Genomic DNA, 23,123 nt, shown 5'->3' on the forward strand with positions numbered 1-23,123 from the left:
AAAAAGCCTATGGAATTGGTTGGTATCAGGATGCACTTCCAAGACAAAAACAGAACCAGGGTTACTCGCTAAAACAGCTTCCCTAAACCAGGATAACATGTTAAAAGATTCAGCCTCAGATCCATAAATCATGTCCCTAGCACTTTGCTTTGCTTTCCAAGCAACCTTGTATGATATCTCAAAACTGTAAGCAGACTGCATCTTTATCTGGATATCCCTTGGCTTCAATGACATATTGTAGCTAATATCCTCTTGAATGCAAGTCTTGACAACTTTAGACCCCAATCGAACATGTTTTTTCTGGCGAAGAACGCCTTTGCAAGTGTGTACGTTGTTCAAAGAATCAATATAAAAACATAAATCTACAAATTAAGAATAACTAGCAACATGCCATTCACAATTTTCGGTTCCCATGTTGCTGCATACTGCATGAATTCTATACCAATCATTTCTGGTGTACACAGGTGAAACCAACTTCAATTGCATATTTGGGCAGCTTATCTCGAAATTCAGAGGCACCACCACGAAACTTCTGCCCTTCACATTGGATATAAGTACCCCACTCTCTTGATAAGTAAGGCTTCAACACCTCAGACCTATATCCCTCAGTCAAATAATCATCTTCATCCAAAACTTCAGAGTAGCTATCTTCACATGAAACAAAAGTTCTCTTGCTACAACCTTCACTATTCTTCTCCACAATAATTTCAACACAATCCAAATTGTATATCTTAGCACCAATAAACAACATTTGAAAATCATTGTCATTATGCAGGAAAGAGAGAGGACAACCAGGAAGTGAATAGTGAAGCTCAATAACATCAGTTGCAGACAACCGAAACCTTTCACAAATATACTCGAACAAGTAAGCATAGTTCATTCGTTGATAAATAGAGAACATGAAACCTTTTCCAGAATAACGACACCTAACAGCCAAAGAACCATCCACATTTCTGTAAAAAAAACAAACAAAATAACATTACAAATGAGTCGCATACTACACCAAACAGGGGTCATACTAACCTCAGTAGGCACCTACTGACCCCAGTAGGGGGTCCTACTGCCCCCAGTAGGAGGTCCTTCTCATCAAGTCTGATGAGAAGAAATCTGCAGAATCTCTTTCCCCAGAAGATCGCATGAGCAACAAGGAGTTTCAATGCAAGGTCAGAACTGAATTCACACAACACAAAACTCAAACAAATTCAAAACAAAACGAAAATTCATTTGTACTCGCACAAATTAAGAACACAAATAACAAATAAATCGAGAGCAGTAAAAATCAACAGTACATCAAAATCAAGTTCAAATGCAAATCAAAACGAAAAGGAATAAAGAAGATTGCAGAAACGAACCGAGGCATATTGCTCACTACGAGATCCATCGCAACAGAAATTGAGATTAGAGCTTGGAATCGAACCGGAACCAAAACAAGAGCTTCGTCTACCTATCGTCAAAAACCAGAGCTTCGAGACTAGCGAACCAAAACCAGAGCTTCGTCCACCTATCGCCAAGAACCAAAGCTTCGAGCCCAACGCTTCGTCCACCTGTCGCAATAGAACCAGAGCTTCAAGCTCGAGCCGAAGTTTCTCTCTCATCAAAATTCAAATATGAGAGAGTGAGGGGCGTAACAGATCTCGCATGGGTATTATTGTCATACAAAATATGTCATAGTGGTCCATATTTTGTTAGTGGGAATATATCCTACGACTCTATAGGATTGATGGGAATATTGAAATCTTATTTTGTTGATGGGAAAAAAATCTCTAAAATTAGGGGTAGTGAGCATTTTCCCTTTGAATTATTCAAAGATAATAGAAAGACAAATTTAAATCTGCAAAATATTCATTTCATACAACTTAAATAAGTCCTTTTCATACCCAGACAAGAGAAGACCAACATACTTGTTGAGATCAACATGTCGAGTCTTCTCAGGCATATATGAAGTCTAAAAAGTCGTCCACATCCAGAATGTCTAAATGTCTGACCGCTCTATTTCACATGATAGCAAAGCTGGGGTTGTTGTCCTACGTCTATGAGTTAAAAAGTTAAAAGCATCAGCCATATCCAGCAGCAGGACCTTAGCAGAAGAACATGGAGCCCTGGACCTTGTCATGAAGCCTAGGGAGCTCTGGAACTGGGATGCTCTCTGATGTTGTGACACTACCTTTGGCTGATGAAGTTTCTGAGAGATCTTCAAACTTCATAAACTGCCCCACTTGTGCTGCAGCAAGGTGCGCATAGCATATGGGTGCCACTGGAAAAAACATGGTTGTAAGAATTAGCAAGATGGAAAAGTCATGCTCCATACCAAGATTTTAAGGCAATAGAAGATTGAGAGCACAAGCGTGTCTCACTTACCAATGGATATTGCTGTACAGCTCCTTTGGTACCTGAAATGTGTTACAAGAAAATATTTGGATGAGTTCAATTGACAGGTAATTCAAGATGAGTAACATGGAAAGTGATCGGAAGTGAAAAACTTACACATAAGAAAGGGAGTGAATCAGATTCTGCAAGTCATCAGGGGAAAAGCCAATCTCATCAAGCAAGACATGATAGTGCGCTGGCCTTGAAGTCCCCTGGTTATAGGAAGCAAAGCAAAAGAAAAGGATGAATAAGGAACAGTACACAATTCTGCTGCAGTGGCATAGTACTAGTAAATAAATTTCAGGAGTAACAAATTTTCCAACCAACATTTGTCCCATCAGTGTCTTTTTTGAAAAATTATTTTTAGTAAGAGTTACACACTACTGCACAGTCAGAATTCTGCCAGAGGTATTATAATTATTTTTTAACATGGGTTGGGGAAAGACGGACTTACAATCATGCCAGCCTGAGAACACATGTAGAAATCATAGATCCTTGGATGCACGATTTTTGTGTCAACAACTGTCCCTGGAAGAAGATGAAAGAGAGAGATCAAACGAACTGGATAAATGATATAAATAACTGGAACAAAAACTAGAAAGCAGCATACCTGGTGGAACATTATCGGGGCTATTAGATTGGAATAGCTTTGTGTGATGATTCTTCTGAGCTATAATGAGAGTGAACTTTGGAACATTTTCCTCCCCAAGGTGCTGGTAAGCCTGAAATAATAACAATTGATTATCTCAGTGTTAGGAAGCACACAAGCAAAGCCACAGTGCATCAAATACTGTATATTAAGAGAATTAATATAGTTATTGTCTCCTTTAGAGGGTAGAAAAACTTTACTTGGTTCATGTGAAATTAAGTGGTGACATTACAGAGAAACATTGACACATTTGTCCTTCAAAACAATGATTACTTTTTTTTCTGAATAATCAAATCAATGATTACAATCAAGCATTTTTGACACATTGAGTTGCAGACAAACCTTTACAATTTGATCCAGCTCGATGTTCAAAACTTGATTAAACTGTGATTCACTGACTCCATCCCTATAATAAGGCAATTAAACAAGGTTTTAAAAACTACCAGCAAGAATATAAGGACCAAATGATGCAGTGATGCAAAAACAAATAATTCCTTATAACTGTTTACACTTTCTGCTTGGATAAGTTGGCTGAGAGGAATAAGAAAACCTAAGCAAATAGTAATTGATAATTAGAATAAAGAATCTATATACAAAAATAATACATCCAACTGACGATAGTTCCTGTTAAAGTAAAATGGATTGGATAAAACAGCATGGATACACATCCTTTTGTAAAAAGATAAATGAAAATGGCTACAATTTTGTAACAGATCAAAGGCCACCCTATTTCTTTCTCCAGAACCATTTGCTGGAAATGACATAGTAATTATACACGTACCGTACATGATTAAAAAAAATTATAAACTTACAATTTACACTATAAAATGAATTAACCTCCATTCAAAAAAAAAAATGAATCAACTTTACTGCAGTACACTCTTACCACTTTGCCATTCCATAACTACTCTTACCCAGACAAAAAAATTCCAGAAATAATTCTATAATAGCGCCAGTTCATAGTCCTAGAAAATTCTATATTAAAGCAGTTCAAAAGAGTTATTAGAGTGATTTAGTATTTAACATGAAAGGTACTGTTAGATTATTATTATTATGCCTAAATTTGGGTTTCCCTTTGAAGGATGCCACTAATTATGAATCAAAACATGATGATAAGACAATCTTGTATACCTGAAAACAATAATCTGAGTTGGTTTGCGTCCTTGGCTTGTCTTATAGAAGTCCAGAAGAAGTTCCCTGCAGCACACAGAAGTTACCACATCAAGCATAATATTGGAATTAATCAAATTAATAGAGTTTGTTAATTACACAACCACTTGCAAAAGATTTGGGAGACTTTTGAAAGATAACAGAGATTGAAAACATACATTGTATGCCTAAACCTGATATGTACTGCTACAGATACTAAAGTTTCAATACCTGATAATACCATCATCATCTCCATTTGGAAGTGGCTTGTATAGACCATCAATCATCTCCACCTTAGGAGATTGTGTTCTAACAGCTGCTCTGTACCTTGATATAAGAGGCCAATTACGAGAGCCAACAACCTGAAGCCTCCAACAGAACATCAATATTAATACCATGCACCAATTGGTAGATAAGCATATACGGGAAAAAAAATTAACAAGAAAAAAATAGAAGTAGAATCATAAGTACCGCAGCAACTGAAGGAACATCTGATCGTCCGGGAGAACCATGCGAGACATCCATCCCCAAAATCATTGTAGGAGTATCTTTTATAAGCGGAACACGTGAGCAGTGCTCCAGAGCCAACAGAGAATTTATTCCTCCAAGCTATAAGAGTAAACAGACAAAGAGATCAATATATTATGTGTCTAATTCAAAACATGGATATGTTGGTTTCATGCTTTAGTTTAAATCTTGCCTTAGTGTTGATTTTCATTAGGACATTAGTCAGGTATGGATCGCTCAGCTTGGGTGGAGAAATACATTGTGTTGGAATCCCAAAGTCTACCAGAGCTTTTTTCTTCCAAGGCCCTAAACAATGAAAAAGAGTAAAAGACCATAAACTGATATATGAATATATGATCAAAGTCCGAAAGTCTTTGTTAAATTATAGATAACAAAGGCCATACCATAGATATCGGAACCTTTCTTTGGTATGACACAGAGAATGAACTCAGGTGGTTCTTGGAGCTTAGCCTGAATCTGTTCAAACATCTTGTCGACTCTTGCAACAGGTCCTAGTCTTTCAGCTCGCGGATCTTCCTCGATAAGAGTTTTGGGGCGCTCCATATGCTGTACAGATGACATTAACATCAATCTCAAAGACAGTGTAACCTAACATAGTGCTAGAGAGAGAGAGAGAGAGAGAGAGAGAGAGAATGAGTTCAAAGAAAGTAAGATTAGTGTATGGTTTTACTTACAATTCCAGTCTTCTTCCCGACATTGATAAGCTCCCGAGAGATTTGACTAATGTCACAGCGTCCAGAGAAGTTGACAACTAGCCAAGAGTCAATACGTCTAGGATCCAAAAATGACTGGGACAATGAGGACAACCAGGTAAGGAACGTTAGTCCAAGTTGCGGTGATGAAGGAGCAAAACCTTGTAAATGACACATGTTTATAAGGTGGAGAAACAATACCTTTCCTTTGAAGTTCCACCGTCCCTTAAAGGGCATCATGTCCTCACTGTTACCTACCTTTAACTGTTCATCAGGAGAGATTACATTAGGAAGTAGTTAAAGTTAAATTAACTGAAGATGACTCTCTCTTATGTTTACCTTTGGAGTCTCAAGAATGCGGCCGTCCATTTGAATCAGTTGCTTCTCTATAAATATACCACATTCAGCAAGGACAGGATCTTCATCATATTTGTAATTTCGTAAAGCCTGCAATTTTAAATGATCAAGAAGATTATTGCAACATACAACAGAAAAAGGAGCACTTTGGTTACATGGAAAACTTACATCAGTCACACTTTTTATTCTCTCCAGAGGCTTCTGCCTTGATTTTTCCACTAAGGACACTCTCTGCAGTGAAGACAATGCTTTCGTATACCTTTGTAGTGAAATAAGTGAACATAGCTAAAACCACAAGACAAGAGGGGGAACAAAAAATTAGAAATCTCAGATAGAGGGGTTCCAAAGATATAGACTAACACCATATATATGAGCATAACAAATGTGCAGACCTCAATTGGAACATATGTGGGCCTCTTTGGCTTGCCAACATCAAGGCATGGCATGTCTTTTGAATAAGTGAGCTCTATGCCACAGTGTTTGACGAAATATTCATACACTGAAATCTCCACATTCTCCTCCTCATTCGTGCCATCATGACTCCTTAACTTCAGAGTAAAACTTCAGGAAAACAGAAGCAAATTAGCTTTGCAACAAGAAAACCAACAAGGATATTATTATTAGAAAATAGGCGCTTACTACTGATTATAGCAGGTCTTCTCGCTCAACCCAGAGATTTTGTACTCCATGTTACGGTGTCTCGTTGTAACCCTCATATTTTTCAGCATTCTTTTGGCCTGTGTGCAGAATCTTTAGGGACTAAAGTTGATGCTGCATATGAAGCTTAAGGAAGGGATTTAGCATTTCTTACCTTTACCCAGTCAATGTAGCGGGGTTCTCGCACACCCTGGTTGGTTAACAGAAAATCAATAACAGGTCCAGGCGTTACAATCATTGTTGTAGATACATCTGCACAAAGAAATGGAAGCAGCTTTACCAAAAAAAAAAAACAAGTGACAACAGTTGTAGCAGGTCTTAAAAATCAGAAAACAACAAAATATCATACCCATATTCAAGGACAAGCCGCCCTGAGTTGGACGGAAACTGGAATGAAATCCCCGGACACCAGTCACACCTCCTCCAATCTCAACAAAGCTCCTGGAGTCATCATGGAAGAATGACTGTCGTACTAGAAGGCATCCCCTGTGCATGAAAAATGCATTGACCACAGTTAAAGAAACTTTTTTTTTTTTGAGAAAGCAGTTAAAGAAACTTAAAGCACACAAGCTAGTGTACATTTCAATAACAAAAATGCAGCCAATATATACATCTTAGCTGCTTTCTGCCGTAGAATAATATCAAGCACTCTCAATGTATCCTGAGTGTTGTCTACTTCAGCTCCTTGAAGGGCAAGAGCAATTGATTTGAGAGGTATTTTGGCAGCATAACTTATCTCTACATTGAAAGATTTAGAGCGATTGGAACAGCGTTTCATTCTTTTTTCAGTCTCACCAGACTTCCCGTTTTCACTGCTACATAACAATAAACAACAATTGAAAAAACCAAAAGAAGGAATAAACTAAAGAACCATTACAAACACAACTGACTACCTCTTTGCAAATGACTCCTCCAGAACAACAGTGAACTCAAACTTGTTTTGTGGGAGAGGACCGACTGTGTACAAAGCTTTCTCCCCATCATATGCAAACTTTTTACCTCCAAACTCTGAAGAGTATGTTTGATAGAGCTTCTCCACCAGCTTTCTCCCAATTCTCATGCCTTCAACAGGCCTGTTATCTTCATAAGTTATCAGAACCTGCAAAATATAGTAGGACATTGGTACCAAGTCAAATGAAAATTTAGAGTAAACATCCATAAAAAGTGTAGGATAAGGTAAACATACACAGTACTGGTAAAACACAGCATCTGGATTCTTCACAGAAACTTTGAAGTGGTTAGTGCTCAATTGTATGCGGCGCCCTGTAGTTCCACCCCCACGTGGCCTAACCATAATAGAGTGCTTAGGAGGAGCCAGAGCTACGACTTCCGGCTTCCCATTGGGTGGTACGACAGGAGGCGGCGGAGGCAAATCCTCCATCTTGAAAAATATGACCTACCAGAAAATGATAATGAATATTTGTGAGCGAACAATGGACTAATTTCCATCCTCACTGAAACCACTTAGAAGCAAATAGACTAATAAATATACAGTTGCATACCAAAAGCCACCAGAATGTCAGAAAGGACAAACATTTGATAATTCGATAAATGATCAAGTCCTTATATAGTTAGATCACAGAAATGATCTTTGCATGCATAATAAATGGTAAAGCTGCTCAAATTTTGTAACACAAGGAGTTATTCAATTAGAACCAAACAGGACCAGAATCAAGAACAGTGGTAGTAGACTAGTTTAAATGTATAAGACCAGAGCAACAAAACAAGCAAGCTAACTCAAACATCATATCACATACACAGTCAGACTTGGAAATTGAAGAACATAATAGATGAACCATACAAACCCAGAGTGAATAGATTTTGGTAAATGGAGTAAAAGCAGATTCAAACATTTAAAAACGTTATACACATTCTCAATTCTCAACCATAAACCACAAACTAGTCATACATTTGGCATCAAATATTACACCATATTTGAAAATAACAAGAGAAACAAGCCAGGTGCTCAGATATCAAATTTGAACTACTCAAACACCAAACTGAAAATCACATCGTTTTCTTGCCATGCAGAGCTAGAAAAGCAAAGATTGAGTAAGAACGGTACCGTCAATGAACAAGAAAAAAGATTGGGCTAGAGTTCTTGGGCCTTTTGAGATGAGAGAGAAGGGAGCTGAAGGGGAAGAGAGAGAGAGAGCGAGAGGGGGAGAGAGAGAGTTAGAAAAGAGTTTACGTTTCCTGTAGAAAGTTCTGTTTTATTTTGGGTTCAGTGAGAGGGGCAAAGGGAGGGAAAGAGGCCCTTCTTAGTAAAACTCTTAACAAAATTTTCAACCACACAATGTAATTTGATCAAACACAAGGACCAAAAATAACAAAATTGCACATTTTTCAAAAAAGTTTAAACCACAATATGTAATTTCATCAAAATACAAGGACTAAAAGATAACAAAGTTTCACATTTCTCAAAAAGAATATGTATGTGTTTTGGGTTTATTCTCCGACAGTAACGTAGTAACAAAGCTGTATTATTAAACATTATGATATGTAATCGTGTTACATATATACTGTTTTTTTTATTATGTCACCGTTGTGACAAAGCAAATAGAGTTGTTATTAGAGCAATACTCTTTACTCGTTGGTGTATGTTAAAATACATATACTTTGTAGAAATTCTCGATATTATTTCAGGACTTCTAAATACTTACCGTAATAAGAGGTTTAGGCTTCATGTCCCTTCTTGTACTCGACAATTTTATTAATGAAGCCTTAAGGGCAATCATACCAGCTCTTTATTAAAAATAAAAAATAAAAAAGTACAAAAGAATTTGAATATTGTTGTTGTTTTCATCTCATAGCTACTTCTGTTTTATTTAACATCTCATAACATGTGAACTTCATTAACGTTGTCTGTCTTTAACACATCAAAAACTTTAAAAAAGGGAGAGCAGCCCTCTCGTTGAAACCTTAAAGAAAGCAACCCTCTCAAACCCTAATGAAGCTGCGATCAACTTCCCTCTCTCTCACCCATCATTGCCATCATGTCGTCCATTGACACCGTCACAAAGTCCTTCGCTACCTCCTTTACTTTGGTCGACGGCAGAAAAGCGCCGGATTTGGGGAAGATTGGAAGAGGTCTTGTGAGACGTTCATCCGAGTCTTTTCTTCTTGCTAAGCCACTCACACGTCTTGTGGTGGCCGGATCCAGAAGATTTCAAGTTGCACTTTGCCCGTGCTTGGGTGGTGCAGCAGAATTTTCAAATTCAGGAGAGGGGTGACCCCTTCCTCGTCTCCTTCGAATCTATGAAGGATCAAGCAAAGGTTCTGAAGGGTGGCGCTTGGTGCTTTGACCGCGCACCGATTTTTCTTGAGGAGTATGATGGGATTACTCCTATGGCCGACGTTCCTCTTCGTCATGTGAGGATGTGGGTGAGTTACCTTGGTACGAGGAGCCTGATAACCTTCGTTTGATTGGTAACATGCTTGGAGGATACTTGAATTATGATCGTACTAATTTTCAAAAGGGAGTGATGAAGATTTTGTTTACCCACAACGTTTCTTTTGGTGAGGCAGGTTTATCTTGATCTAAGGGTGGAGCCGATGTTGAAGTTTAATTTTTTTACATCTTCTGGGTAGATGCTCTGTCTACAATATGATCACACATGCTGGTGAAAAGTGTGATGGAACTCAGACTGTATTGGGTACATCCAGAGGCATTAATTTTGGTGTGCAACCAAAACCAATTTTTGCCTTTTCTGCAAAGCTCTCCACTAGTTTGGCTATCAATCCAGCACCGGTGGTTTCCTCGTCTTCAGCAATGAAGAGAAAGCATGTGGTACGTCGTCTGGAGTGTACTAAAGCATCAGGGATATTGATGAATTTGATCTTCGACTTATGGGCTGTTCTTCGAGGTCTGGTAACTCTATCTTGAGAATAAGGTTGTCTCTGAATTGGAGACATCTCCTATTGTGTTGGAAGTTGTTGCTAAGAAGGATGTGGTGTTGTCTACTCCCTCAAAGAAACGTGAACATAGTGGGGGTTGTTCTCCCCCCCCTGAAGAAATTCAAAACTATTATGGGCGATAAGCTTCTCAAACTACAAGTTGATTCTTTGGGTTTGGTTAACACAGGAGGAAATGATGAGCTTCTTATGAACTTGAAGAAGAAGCTGGGTCGACCTTTGGGTAGCAGAAATAGGGTAAATCGGTCTACTAAGAAGACAGAGGTTCCTCTACGCATTAGCTACCCGGTTGCTGCCAAGGTGGGTGACAAGGCAAGCCCTAATGCCAAGGGCAAGGGCAAGACTTAGAATTCGGGTTGCCCTCAGCCCTAGCATCAGAGGTAGATTTACTACTTATTTCTTAAGCTTATTAAGTGTACACCAATAGAGGTCTTTGACATCTAATATTCTGTTTTGGGACTTAGGTAGTAAGTTTTGGTTTTGCTTTGGGCTCTTTTTGAGCATATGTGTAATCAGTAAAGGTACATGTCATGGTGTTTGTAAGCCTCCCTTAACATACTCTGTGGAGGACGACATTATGATGTAAGTGTCTTTTAGCTATTGATAAAACAATATAAGTTAAACTTTTTGTTGTTGGTATATATACCGCAAGCATAAGCAACGACCTCATAGACTGTTTTCCGACCGCGAAGGGCCCCGCCCCCGACATACTTCTAGTAAACCGACATCCAGGCTACCTCGCCATGGTGAAATATCATCCGTGCAACATCGGGAAGGTGCTTCTCCAAGCTCCACAAGAAGACACCATAATAATAGCTATGTATAGTTTGTCCCACATCGGAAACATAATGTGTGAGGGAACCTTCCTTAGTTATAAAAGGAAGGCTTCCCATATGTAGAAAGAATCTCTAACCGGCTAACTGAATCTCTCTCTAACTAGCCGGCTGACTGAATCTCTCTCTCTCCCGATCCCAAAGGCCTATTGGTCATGATAGTTGATTGTAAAGTGGACGTAGCCATGTCCTTCGATGGCATGGTGAACCACTATATGTCCTTGTCTCATGCCCATGTTGTTTATTGTTCATGTTCGTGTTCCACCGTGATTCTACATAGTCCCCGGGATTATGCAGAAACATTTGGCGCCGTTTGTGGGAATCAGTACAAAAAATCTTGTTGCTCTACCAGTAAGCTCATGCAAGCCTAAGCCATCTCGGGCCCAACCCATCAGGAGGCCATATGCAGGCCCATGCCACCAAGAGGGATGGCATGACCTGCTCAGGTCCTTTTATCATCGGGATGTTGCCAAGGCCAAACAACAAACTCCAACCACCGTCTCGGAGATGATTCAGAGAGACCCAAGGGTTCCTCTCCCGGTGGCGGCCTCCAATTTGTTCCAAATCGCCAGAGATCTTTGCCGGCAGCAGTAAGACCCATCCCGAACCCTTGTCCGCACAGTCCAAGGAGTGACCCGCCTGGGTTCCCAATCGGCAGCTAGCATCCGGGACCTTCCCGTCTTAATGGCAGTCGATGATCTTGATCACGATTTCATCAAGGTGCGGGTGTGCAGCCAGCTGTAACTCACCGGGATCTTTGACACCGCTCGGGACCGGCCTCATGAGCTCCCTCGGGTCAAGTTCGTCAGTCAAGGGCAAACGGATTCGCCGGGAGCCCGCTTTATCACGGTCGAGTTTGGTGCCAGACTCGATATCGAAATAACAAACCGGCAGTTTCTTTGCCTCCGGATAGCAGAGTCCATGTTCAGGCAAAGCAAGCTTATGCTCCCGGTTGGTCGGATTCATCAGGAGAGGGAGTTAATGTGGGAGTTGGGATCAGACTTGACCGAGGGACTGTGATCGGCATCGATCGACTTGGAGTGGGTCACTCGATCTGTTGGCATCATTCAACTGCATATGTGTTCGGTTGGGTGCCCACTGAAAAATTGCAATGGACACCCATCCGACAGCAGCACCACCTCTCCGGGTTCCGATCAACTTCATCCCGGAGTTCACGCAATCGCCGTAGTAAAGTCATGCCGGCCGGGAGCTCCACCAGTGACGATCTACTCCACCCGCTGCCCGGTCATCTTCTTCTCCCGGTGGTTCCTCTTCCGGGTTCGATGGCTCCACTCCCGGTGACCTTGCCTCAAGCCCGGCAGCAGCTAGCCTCCCGGTGACCTTGCGTCAGGCTCGGCAGCAGCTAGCCTCATGGTGACCTTGCCTCAAGCCCATTTAGCAGCTAGCCTTCCGTTCTCCGGCTAAGGAAAGAAGAGGAAGTCGGTCTCGACACCCGTGATTCTACTCTGGGCACCCAGCTCGGCAGCAGCTTTCGGGAGCCCGAAGGATGTCACCTTGAGGCTGTCAGCGGCTTTCTTTCGGGAAAGAAAGATAGTAGGCAGAAAGAAAAAAAAAGGGTAGGAAAGGAAGATGCAAAAAAAGAAAAAACAACTATGGACACCCGAAGCTATTTAATTCCTTGGTCACGAGTGGGATATGCAGCAGTAGTGTGAACAGCCGATAATTACTCATCGGATCTCGGTGGCTTCAAAAAAAAAAAAAAAGGGAGGAAAGAAAGAAGCAAAGGAGAGAGAAACCTATACAACACGGGTAAGGCAACATGATTCTATGTTACGGGATTCTAACATGAAGGTGTCCACACTACTGAACCCTCCTCTAAGTGCACCCATTCAACAGCTTCTACAAAGATAAGTCCTTCGTTTTATTATCTTTTGTCGAAAGTTCAAAGCATGTTTCACGTATAAGTTTGTGAACGTATGCATGCTCGTGATGATACTATGGTATCTGATACGAGTTTAGGGAAGTATGCATGCAGGTTATGGCATCCTACTAGTATAACACCAATACGGCACATATATCTTTATTTATGTGTTATTGACATTTGACCGAGAGGTTGGCATTCGACCGAGAGGCATAAGACGAGAGATTGGCATTCGACCGAAATAGGCATTCGACCGAGAGGCATAAGTGATTGACCGAAAGGCATAAATTATTAAAATCCCGAGTAACACCAAGCGGGATAAGTGATCGATCGAAAGACATAAGTTTTATATCATCCCTTTAAAAACGGAGCAAGTGGCTTGATAAACCACAGACGGCATTAACACCCCGTCACTCGAGTAGAAATACAGGATATGGAAAGGGCTCGCTACCTTTGTCCATGGGAAAGTGCAACACCCGGATGACCGTAAAAGGGGAACCAACGGTACCTTGCCATTGGAAACGTGAAAACACCTCGTCTGGCCGAATAAGTTTTGAGGCCGGGGGTCGGGAGGGACATTTTTTGTCTTATTGGCGGACTTAAAGGTTACGATATATATCAAGAAAAGTAAGACCCAGAATAAGCAAGTAAAGACAACACCCGAGTAATACCCATGTGTAAAAAGGAGCAAGACCAATGCATCAAAAGTAGAGAATATCAACAAGCAAGACCCGAGAATCACATTAAGAACTACCCACCTGAGTACCAAATTCATCGGCAATTTAACAAAAAAGAAAGCAGCACCGGGGATAACACTTGTGTCAAAAATGGAAAAACACTCGAGCAAGACTTAGGGGGACATAGTGAATTTTGTCACTCCCTTCAAAAAGAGAAGAAAATTGTGAGAAAGGGGGAGAGGGAAATAATTCCGAGTAAGAGAACCTTCTTCCTTAGAGAGTTAGGGGGCCAGGGGGTGTATGCCGTTACTCGGTCGTTATTTATGCTTGGCGGCATACAATTTATTTGTAACTCTCCAAGTAAGATGGTCCTCTTACTCGGGAGTTGGGGGGACATGTTGTTGGTATATATACCGCAAGCATAAGCAACGACCTCATATATTGTTTTCCGGCCGCGAAGGGCCCCGCCCCCGACATACTTCCTGTAGACCGACATCCAGGCTACCTCGCCATGGTGAAATATCATCCATGCCACATTGGGAAGGTGCTTCTCCAAGCTCCACAAGAAGGCACCATAATAATAGTTATGTATAGTTTGTCCCACATCGGAAACATAATGTGTGAGAGAACCTTCCTTAGTTATATATAAAAGGAAGGCTTCTCATATATAGAAAGGATCTCTAGCCGGCTGACTGAATCTCTCTCTAACTAGCCCGACTAACTGAATCTCTCTCTCCCGATCCTAAAGGTCTATTGGCCATGATAGTTGATTATAAAGTGGACGTAGCCATGTCCTCCGATGGCATGGTGAACCACTATATGTCCTTGTCTCGTGCCCATGTTGTTTATTGTTCATATTCGTATTCCACCGTGATTCTACATAGTCCCCTGGATTATGCAGAAACACTTTTCAAAAAAAAACATCAAAAACTTTATATACTTATTTTTGTTTTATTTTCAAAAGACAGACTATTGTATCTTCTGTTGTTATGTATCGATTAATTGTTATGTTCAAATTAGTTTTTTGAGCAATGAAATGTTGCTCCTTCTAATGAAAGCTGAAAAGAACCGGTCAACTACTCTATCAAAAATAAGAAAAGTAATGACTAATAATTATGCAAACATCACAACTATATGGTCCAAAAGAAATGGGTACAACGAGTGGTGGAGGGAGAAAAATTTACATGTGGGGGCAAAAAAAAAATTACCAAACACTTATTGATTAATTGTGGTAAAAATGAATACTTTTTTACTTTAATATGTGGCTATAGTTCTGCCAGAACATCATAGGTTCTCTAACTTTAGGTTAAGTCATCGGGCTGCAAAGGCTAGGGATATTTTCTTCAGGTACAAAATAGTGGAGTTTCACCACTTTTTTCAGCTAGTGGGGGTGAATTGTATGTTCTTGTGGGGCACAAATGCATTATGTGAGCGCTTGTTAATATTTTATTGGGGGCATACCATTGGGTACAACTCTTTGCAAAAAATGTCAATCTCCAAGAGGCCAAAATCTCTTTTAATCTCAGACTTACCATGTAGTAAGAAAACTTGAAAGTGCTATTAAAATATCGGTATTGGTGTATCTATAGGTACCTTAAAAAAATGAGATATCAGATATATTAGGGATATTCGAAAAAAAAAAATATCAGTATTTTGAGAAATTTTTTTTTTCTCAAATATTTAATTTATTACATTTACATATAAATATTATAAACATCAACATCTACATCTAGAATAAAAATCTAGGTGGTTGAAAAAACGCATCCTGGTCCACAAAAGTACATCGGAGATAAATTAATTTTTTTTACATATATTTTCTTTAATATATCGTAAATTTCTTAAATATCGGAGATATTTAACGGTATCTGAGAAATATCGGAGATACGGTAGAAGATAAGATATTTATCCATATATATATATCGATCATTAAAAAAATATTGAGAGATATATCAGATATATTACAGAGATTTTAATCCTTTGGATACAATAATTCATTGAAGACTGGGGTCCAGGATTAGAGGAGCAGTTCGGTAATTTTGGAAGGTAAATGAGACAAGTAGCAATGGACCAATGGCAGAATAGTACAATGCCTTTGTTGGTAATCAGAGCTTCTGTTTTTTTTTGGGTACAATTGCCACCATCTCCTGCAGTGGCACACAGGCAGTCACCCATTTGGTCTCTGTATATTGCAATCAACTGTTGGGTAATATATGCATCCTTCAACTTTCTCCATTATGTGAGGGACACGAACGAAGACAACTAGACAAGTATTTTTGACTCTGTTCTCTTCCTCATTATTCCACATTTTTCATAAACCAACAACCAAATAGGCCACAAGAAGAGCCAACATTACAACCAACAGGCAACCAGTTTCAAATAGGTTTACTTGTTAGAGCACAAGAGCCATACAACAAACGCGTACCTCATTTACTAATTACCAGTAGTGGCATTGGTATAGTTCAATTTCATAGTAGCTCTTCAGCTAGAACTATACCAAAGAAAGCAAGAATATCATTAAGTAAACAAATTCAGGAAAATTTCATATTGGTAAATCCGTCGAAAACTCTAAACTTTAGACAAAATTCCCCAAATGACAGGCAAGTAGGGTTCCATACAACTTGAGTTCTTGTCAACCCAGAACAAGGGAGACAAATATCATTGTTGAGACAAGCTATACCTCACGACTCTGCTGGGACATATAAAAGCCTCAAAATTTGTCCACAACAAGACCAAGAGGTTTGCTCATCTATTATGTATGCCTATATCTCTCTCTACCCCATATACAAGCAAAGATGGGGGTTGTCAATCCTACATTAGATTATTATTCCTATACCTCCAAAGGGTATATATATAGAGTCGAAAAGCTGATAGCAGTAGCCATATTCACAAAGAGAGGTAGCAGCTAGAATCAGGGAGACCTCAGCAGAAGAACATGGAGCCCTGGACCTTCTCATGGAGCCTAGGGAGCTCTTGAACTGGGATGCTCTCTGATGAAGTGATACTGCCCTTCCCCGATGAGGTGTCTGAGAGATCTTCAAACTTCATGAACTGCCCCACTTGTGCTGCAGCAAGGTGAGCATAGCATACGGGCGCCACTGGAAAATGGTTGCTAGAAGTTAGTGAGATGGAAGCAAAAGGCTTTACAGGTAGAACAGAAGGACTATGAAAGCAAAAGAGAAAGGGGATTTAAATGCTTACCAATAGAGATTGCAGTTGTACTCCTCTGGTACCTGAAATATGTACAAGAAAATTTAGATAAATCAATTGAAAGGTTAGTCAAACTAAGTCCAAAGTAAAGTGACTGAGAATTAAAAGCTTACACATAAGAAAGGGAGTGAATCAGGTTTTGCAAGTCATCAGGGGAAAAACCAATCTCATCAAGCAAGACATGATAGTGAGCTGGCCTGGAAGTTCCCTGTTTAAAAACGCAGAGCAAAAGATCAGATCGATACTTGAAGGGACATTAGAAATTTCAGTAAGGCGAAGCAAAAGATAAATAATCTCTTCCAGGATAACCAATTTTCAACCAACCGTTATCCCTTGAGGGTTAATTATAGAAAATTTTGATGGCAAGACTGATAGCTCTTTCACCACCAGCTGCTTGTTAGTTTCTTATGACGCATTAAGCAGAGTCCTTTACGATTTTATTTTAAAACAGTATAAAGTGCATAGTCTGTAGCTACAGCATAGGTACTCGTAAGTTACTTTCTATAAGGTTGGGGAAGGAAGGACTTACAATCATGCCTGCCTGAGCACACATGTAGAAATCATAATTCCTTGGATGCACAATTTTGGTATCAACAACAGTCCCTGGAGAGAGAAATAGAGAGATTTTAAGACAACTGGATAAATGATGAAGGAAACTGAATAGAAAACCAGAAAGTAGAAGACCTGGTGGAACATTATCAGGTGAATTAGTTTGGAATAGCTTTGTGTGATGATTCTTCTGAGCCACAATCACAGTAAACTTTGGAATATTAGCCTCCCCCAGATGCTGGTAAGCCTGCCATAACAAAAATTGACCACTTCAATGTTGAGAAAAAGAAACGAGCAAAATTCCACACCTCTGATAGCAGGTGTCAAGGGCCAAGCCAGAGTTCATCAGATACAATAGATTAACAAAATAACAATAGTTATTTTGGACATTTCTTGATAAAGGGCTTTACTTTGTATATTTAAGGGCGCCATATATGTAATTGGTAAATTACAAGTGCAAATGTGGATGGGGCTCTTTAAATCAGTAACCATCTTTAGAATCAAAGATTAAATTCAAGGCATTGCGAAACATTGAATTGCAGGACATACCTTTACGATCTGATCCAGCTCAATGTTCAGGACTTGATTAAACTGTGATTCACTTACGCCATCTCTGAAATATATAAAAATTAAAAAAAAAAACTTTAAATAATTTGGAAAAGACAAAATCTTTACAAATACCAAATATAGTGCAGAAATAATATGTTTTCATATGCCAATGCTTCAAACAAATAAGGTACTCAAGAAAGACTGCTATTTTTGAGCTTCAAGATTATTTTTTTCAATTCTTTTTTGTCCCAAGGGAGCAACAAAGCAAAACAAACAAAGCTATTGGCCGAACATTAGGCCTAGCAGAGGATCTTCTAAATCTAAACTCTAAAGATTTCTGAAATTAAAAGTAAACAAGATCCTGAGGAAAAGAAAGCCTGAGCAAATATAAAAACTTTCAAATTTGATAATACACTCCTACAAGATTTTACAGGCATAAATCATGCAACATACAGCATTCCTACTTCTAAATCAGATAAAACAGGACAAATATACCAGAGACACCTCCTAATAAGGTATCCCATTTAGGGTCAAGGGATGGGGAAATGCCAAGTTTCCTTGAATCAAAATACCACTGTGATGAAATAGAAGCAACACACAAATACCTAATTAATTGCTTCAAATGATAATTTTACACTGTAACATGAATTAACTAAATGTGATCACTATTAATGCTATGCAGTATTTTAAGTATAACTGCTACATTTGGCTACAAACTTACAATCCCCAAAGACAGCAAAACAAAATTCCAGAAAATTTTCAAATAGCAAATTTTCCCAAACGTCATTACAGAGCTAATGAGCAACTGCAAGAATATGGATGTTTCAGATTTCCCGGTTTCTCTTTTGAGAGACCAAAACATGTTTCTATTATACCAACAAAATCTTGTGATACCTGAATACAATAATCTGCGTTGGTTTGCGTCCATTGCTTGTCTTAAAGAAGTCGACAAGAAGTTCCCTGCAACAATTTCAAGCATTTAGCCAGTATACTAGAATTGGTACTTTAAACTAAATGAACTTCTCAAAATTTTATTTTTTAACTAATTACATCACAATGCATTAAAAAAAATGCAGTTGAATCTCATTAAAGTCTACATGAATCTAAAGTTGTAACCCACAACTTTCGGTCCACAATAAGAAAAAGCAAAAACTCCATGTGATAGATTGGGGTGTGAAGACTTTTGAATACTCTTAGTGGGTTCCATATTGGACATTTCTTTTCTTAACACAGTCTGTATGTTAAAGCAAAGTCTAAAGGTACAGGTTATCAAATTTCATTTTTCAATACCTGATAATACCATCATCTTTTCCATTTGCCAGTGGCTTATACAGAGCATCAATCATTTCCACCTTAGGGGATTGTGTTCTAACTGCTGCTCTGTACCTTGAAATAAGTGGCCAACTCCGAGAGCCAACAACCTGAAATCTCCAACAGCACCACAGTATTAATACCATGCACCAATTGGTGGATAAGTCATACAGCAAAAAAGAAAAAAGAGAAAGAAAAAAAAGAAGAAGTAGCATTGTAAGTACCGCAGCAACAGAAGGAACATCTGATCGGCCAGGAGAACCATGAGACACATCCATTCCCAGAATCATTGTAGGAGTATCTTTTATCAGAGGGACACGTGAGGAGTGCTCAAGTGCCAACAAAGAATTTATTCCTCCAAGCTATGAAGGTAAACATATATTGGAAAAAGTAGAGATATAAGGTAAACAGACAGAACAAATCAATAGAGTCCGCAAATTGGAAAAAGTAGAGATATAGGTATCAAGAATTAGTTCTTGCCTTGGAATTGATTTTCAGAAGCAAATTCGTAAGGTACTGATCATTAACCTTTGAAGGGGAAATGCACTGTGTAACAATTCCGAAGTCACTGAGAGTCCTTTTCTTCCAAGGCCCTGTAACATGTAGAATCATAAAGTGACTTAGAATTATTATATGATCATATCAATGTATAGTTGATGCCACTGTAAATAAGAAAAGAAAACCATACCATAGATATCTGAGTTTTTCTTTTCTGGTAGAACACAAAGAATAAAGTCAGGTGGACTTGGAAGCTTAGTTTGAATCTGTTCAAACATCTTTTCAACTCTTACAACAGGGCTTTGTCTTCTACACTGTGGTTCTTCCTCAAGCAGCGTAAAGGGACGCTCAATAAGCTGCAGAGCGAGAGAGAAGGGAGATCAAAAGCAGTACATTCGAGACAATTAATATTAGATTTCAAATATGATGTAACCCACAATGCCTTTTTTCCTTCCACAGTTGATAAGGTCCCTCGAGATTTGGCTGGTATCACACCGTGCAGAGAAGTTGACAACAATCCAGCGGTCAATGCGAGTGGGGTTCAAAAGTGTCTGGAAGAATAAAGATTAAGATCACCATTAATGCTCAAGTAGCTACAATCACATTTCTAAGCTAACTGATAGATGACTTATATAAGCTCAACAATACCTTGTTGTTGAAGTTCCATCGTCCCTTGAAAGGGGTGCAATCCTCACTGTTACCTACCTTTAACTGTTCATCAAATAACAAATGTATTACAAAGAGGACTGGTGAATAGAAAGAGGACATGTTATTTATACGTTTTCTCTCTACAGACTATATACTATGCAACATTTTCCTTTTTACCTTTGGAGTATCAAGAACGCGTCCTTCAAACTGAGTCAATTGCTTCTCTATTGAGATACCGCATGTAGTAAGCACAGGATCACTATCATATTGATATTTGCATACAGCCTGGAATATAAAATCAGAAATAAGATACATGTAACTTAAAAATAATGAAGCAGAAGCAATTCGGTTACAGGACAAACTTACATCAGTCACAGTTCGTATTCTATCCTGAGGCTTCTGCCTTGACTTTTCAACTAAGGATGCCCTCTGCTGTGAAGATAATGCTTTTGTATACCGTTGTAATGAAACAAGCGCACAGAGCTAAACACAGCATGGTGAAAGGAAGGGACAACAAATTAGAACTTTTAAGACAAGATTTCCAGATATATAGACTAATAAAAGCACCACATAATAAGCACAAGCAGTTTGCAGACCTCCACAGGCAGATAGTTGGGCCTTTTTGGTTTGCCAACATCAAGGCATGGCAGGTATTGGGAGTATGTGAGCTCAATGCCACAGTGTTTGCTGAAGTACTCAAACACAGTAATGTCTGCAGTCTCCCCTTCACTTGCACCATCACCAGTTTTTAATTTCATAGGAAAGCTAGAGGAAAACAAGAACAAATGAGAAACTTTTGAGGTAGTAAACCATTGAAAGTAATCAGGAGTAAAACTATTTTAGGAAATTAGAACTTACCATTGCAGATTGCAGGGCTTCTCACTGATGCCTATTATTTTAAATTCCATGTTACGGTGTCTCGTCTTAATCCTCATGTTTTTCAGCATTCTCTTGGCCTGTAGGTTAACAGGAAATTAATTTTTTTGAGAGCAAAGTTTGCTGAAATCTGAACCTTAAGGAAAAGACTAAGCATTTTTTGTTATACCTTTACCCAGTCAATGTAGCGGGGTTCTCGCACACCCTGGTTGGCAATCAGAAAATCTATTACTGGTCCAGGGGTCAAGATCATTGTTGTAGATACATCTATAAAAGAAAGGGAAGCATAATTAGTATTAACATAGTGACAAAAGTAGAACCAGTATTAAAGATTATAAATACAACAAAATCTCATACCCATATTCAAGGACAAACCACCCTGAGTTGGACGGAAGCTGGAATGAAATCCCCGAACACCAATCACACCTGCTCCAACATCAGTAAAGTTCCTGGAGTCATCATGAAAGAATGACTGTCGTACTAGAAGGCATCCCCTGCACATGATTTTGGTCAGAGTTAGAGGAAGTAAGAGTTCACAAATATATGAGTACAGCTGAAAACCATAATGCAGTCAATACATATGTGAGAGAGAGGGGTGTACATGTTAGCTGCTTGCTGCCGTAGTATAATATCAAGCACTCTCAATGCATCCTGAGTATTGTCGACATTGGCTCCTTTGAGGGCAAGAGCAATTGACTTCAAAGGTATTTTGGCAGCATAACTTAACTCTACTGTGAAAGTTTTTGACTGAAGAGTTCGTCTTGACCTTTTTTCAGTCCCTTCACCGGGACTCACAGTTTCACTAACACACAAGAAGAGAACCATCCCAGTTAAGAAAATATATGGATCCTTTTACAAGCAATAAAAAAGAACGTTTAAAGCAACAACACAAAAAAAAGAGAACAATAGTAGGATAACCTCTTTGCAAATGTCTCCTCCAGCACAACCGTGAATTCAAGCTTGTTCTGTGGCAGGGGGCCAACCGTATACAGAGCTTTCTCCCCATCATACGCAAACTTTTTACCAGCTAGTTCGGAAGAATATGTTTGAAAAAGCCTGTCAACCAGTTTTCTTCCAATTCCCTTGCCTTCAACGGCTCTCTTGTCTTCAGCAGTAATATGAACCTGCAATAGAATGCCATTAGAATTGGTACTGAACACATTAAACTCCACAGAAGAAGAATCACATGAGATAGACATACAGAATACTGGAAGAACACAGCATCTGGAGCTTTCACTGTGACTTTGAAGTGGTTTGCGAGCAATTGTATGCGTCTCCCAGTTGTTCCAGTACCACGCCTAGTCATAATAAAATACTTGGGAGAAATCAGGACTTCTGGCTTCACATTGGGTGGAATTGGTGGAGGAGATAGCCGGACCAAATCTAGTTCCCCACCTGCCTTCCCAGCACTAGATACATCCACCATCCTTGAACTATACGAACTGCAAACCATTAACAAAGAAACATAAATAAAATTTGGCAAGGAAATCATACAGAATCAGCACATACACTGAGATTGTGAAACGATCAAGACTCATATAGTTTCATGCCACAAATTTCCTATTAAATCATTCAGTCATTCACCAATAATGGATCCTTATGAGGTTAGACTATAGATGTTATAGGACCATCTTGATATCACAGAACTACTCTCAATTGCTGTTATTTAATGCTAACCATGCAAAGCAGTGTATAGTTTTCATTAATGGAGTACCATCTCATTCTAAACCAGTCAAATCCATCTTAACCATACTATACTATATACACCATCTTCCAAAT

The 23,123-nt window shown here is 39.2% G+C and overlaps 2 protein-coding genes across 2 annotated transcripts; both read right to left on the reverse strand.

The window, feature by feature from the left end:
- Window positions 1–1,795: 1,795 nt before the first annotated feature.
- LOC101302823 (protein argonaute 16-like) lies at window positions 1,796–8,554 on the reverse strand. The gene is made up of 23 exons (XM_004296391.1): window positions 8,465–8,554; window positions 7,586–7,795; window positions 7,293–7,498; window positions 7,011–7,211; window positions 6,749–6,885; window positions 6,554–6,651; window positions 6,382–6,479; window positions 6,135–6,303; window positions 5,911–6,027; window positions 5,725–5,832; window positions 5,587–5,649; window positions 5,368–5,481; window positions 5,077–5,239; window positions 4,866–4,978; window positions 4,637–4,774; window positions 4,397–4,527; window positions 4,148–4,213; window positions 3,359–3,422; window positions 2,978–3,089; window positions 2,822–2,895; window positions 2,485–2,579; window positions 2,359–2,390; window positions 1,796–2,254 (listed from the first exon to the last, which is right to left on the reverse strand). The coding sequence occupies exons 2-23, from the start codon at window positions 7,778–7,780 to the stop codon at window positions 2,079–2,081; spliced, it is 2,670 nt and encodes an 889-aa protein (XP_004296439.1). The 5' UTR covers window positions 7,781–7,795; window positions 8,465–8,554; the 3' UTR covers window positions 1,796–2,078.
- A 7,681-nt stretch (window positions 8,555–16,235) lies between these two features.
- Window positions 16,236–22,650, reverse strand: LOC101303110 (protein argonaute 16-like). The gene is made up of 22 exons (XM_004296392.1): window positions 22,546–22,650; window positions 22,263–22,468; window positions 21,946–22,146; window positions 21,702–21,838; window positions 21,514–21,611; window positions 21,327–21,424; window positions 21,065–21,233; window positions 20,835–20,951; window positions 20,646–20,753; window positions 20,469–20,531; window positions 20,258–20,371; window positions 20,011–20,176; window positions 19,803–19,915; window positions 19,547–19,684; window positions 19,302–19,432; window positions 18,906–18,971; window positions 18,012–18,075; window positions 17,598–17,709; window positions 17,443–17,516; window positions 17,027–17,121; window positions 16,905–16,936; window positions 16,236–16,801 (listed from the first exon to the last, which is right to left on the reverse strand). Exons 1-22 carry the CDS (start codon window positions 22,648–22,650, stop codon window positions 16,626–16,628), a joined length of 2,583 nt encoding a protein of 860 aa, XP_004296440.1. The 3' UTR covers window positions 16,236–16,625.
- Window positions 22,651–23,123: the final 473 nt, after the last annotated feature.

The sequence above is a fragment of the Fragaria vesca genome, linkage group LG4 (genome assembly GCF_000184155.1).
Source record: "Fragaria vesca subsp. vesca linkage group LG4, FraVesHawaii_1.0, whole genome shotgun sequence".
Taxonomy (NCBI): domain Eukaryota; kingdom Viridiplantae; phylum Streptophyta; class Magnoliopsida; order Rosales; family Rosaceae; genus Fragaria; species Fragaria vesca.

What these genes read in the sequence shown, in the direction of transcription:
- LOC101302823 (XM_004296391.1), bottom strand. Translation starts at nt 7,780, where the DNA reads ATGGAGGATTTGCCTCCGCCGCCTCCTGTCGTACCACCCAATGGGAAG. An exon ending in CCACATATGTTCCAATTGAG is followed by an intron (nt 6,028 to 6,134) that starts GTCTGCACATTT and finishes TTGTGGTTTTAG; the next exon opens with CTATGTTCACTTATTTCACT. An exon ending in GAATAAAAAGTGTGACTGAT is followed by an intron (nt 5,833 to 5,910) that starts GTAAGTTTTCCA and finishes TTAAAATTGCAG; the next exon opens with GCTTTACGAAATTACAAATA.
- LOC101303110 (XM_004296392.1), bottom strand. Translation starts at nt 22,650, where the DNA reads ATGACTAGGCGTGGTACTGGAACAACTGGGAGACGCATACAATTGCTC. An exon ending in GAATACGAACTGTGACTGAT is followed by an intron (nt 20,754 to 20,834) that starts GTAAGTTTGTCC and finishes TTTATATTCCAG; the next exon opens with GCTGTATGCAAATATCAATA. An exon ending in ACGCAGATTATTGTATTCAG is followed by an intron (nt 18,076 to 18,905) that starts GTATCACAAGAT and finishes TATATATTTCAG; the next exon opens with AGATGGCGTAAGTGAATCAC.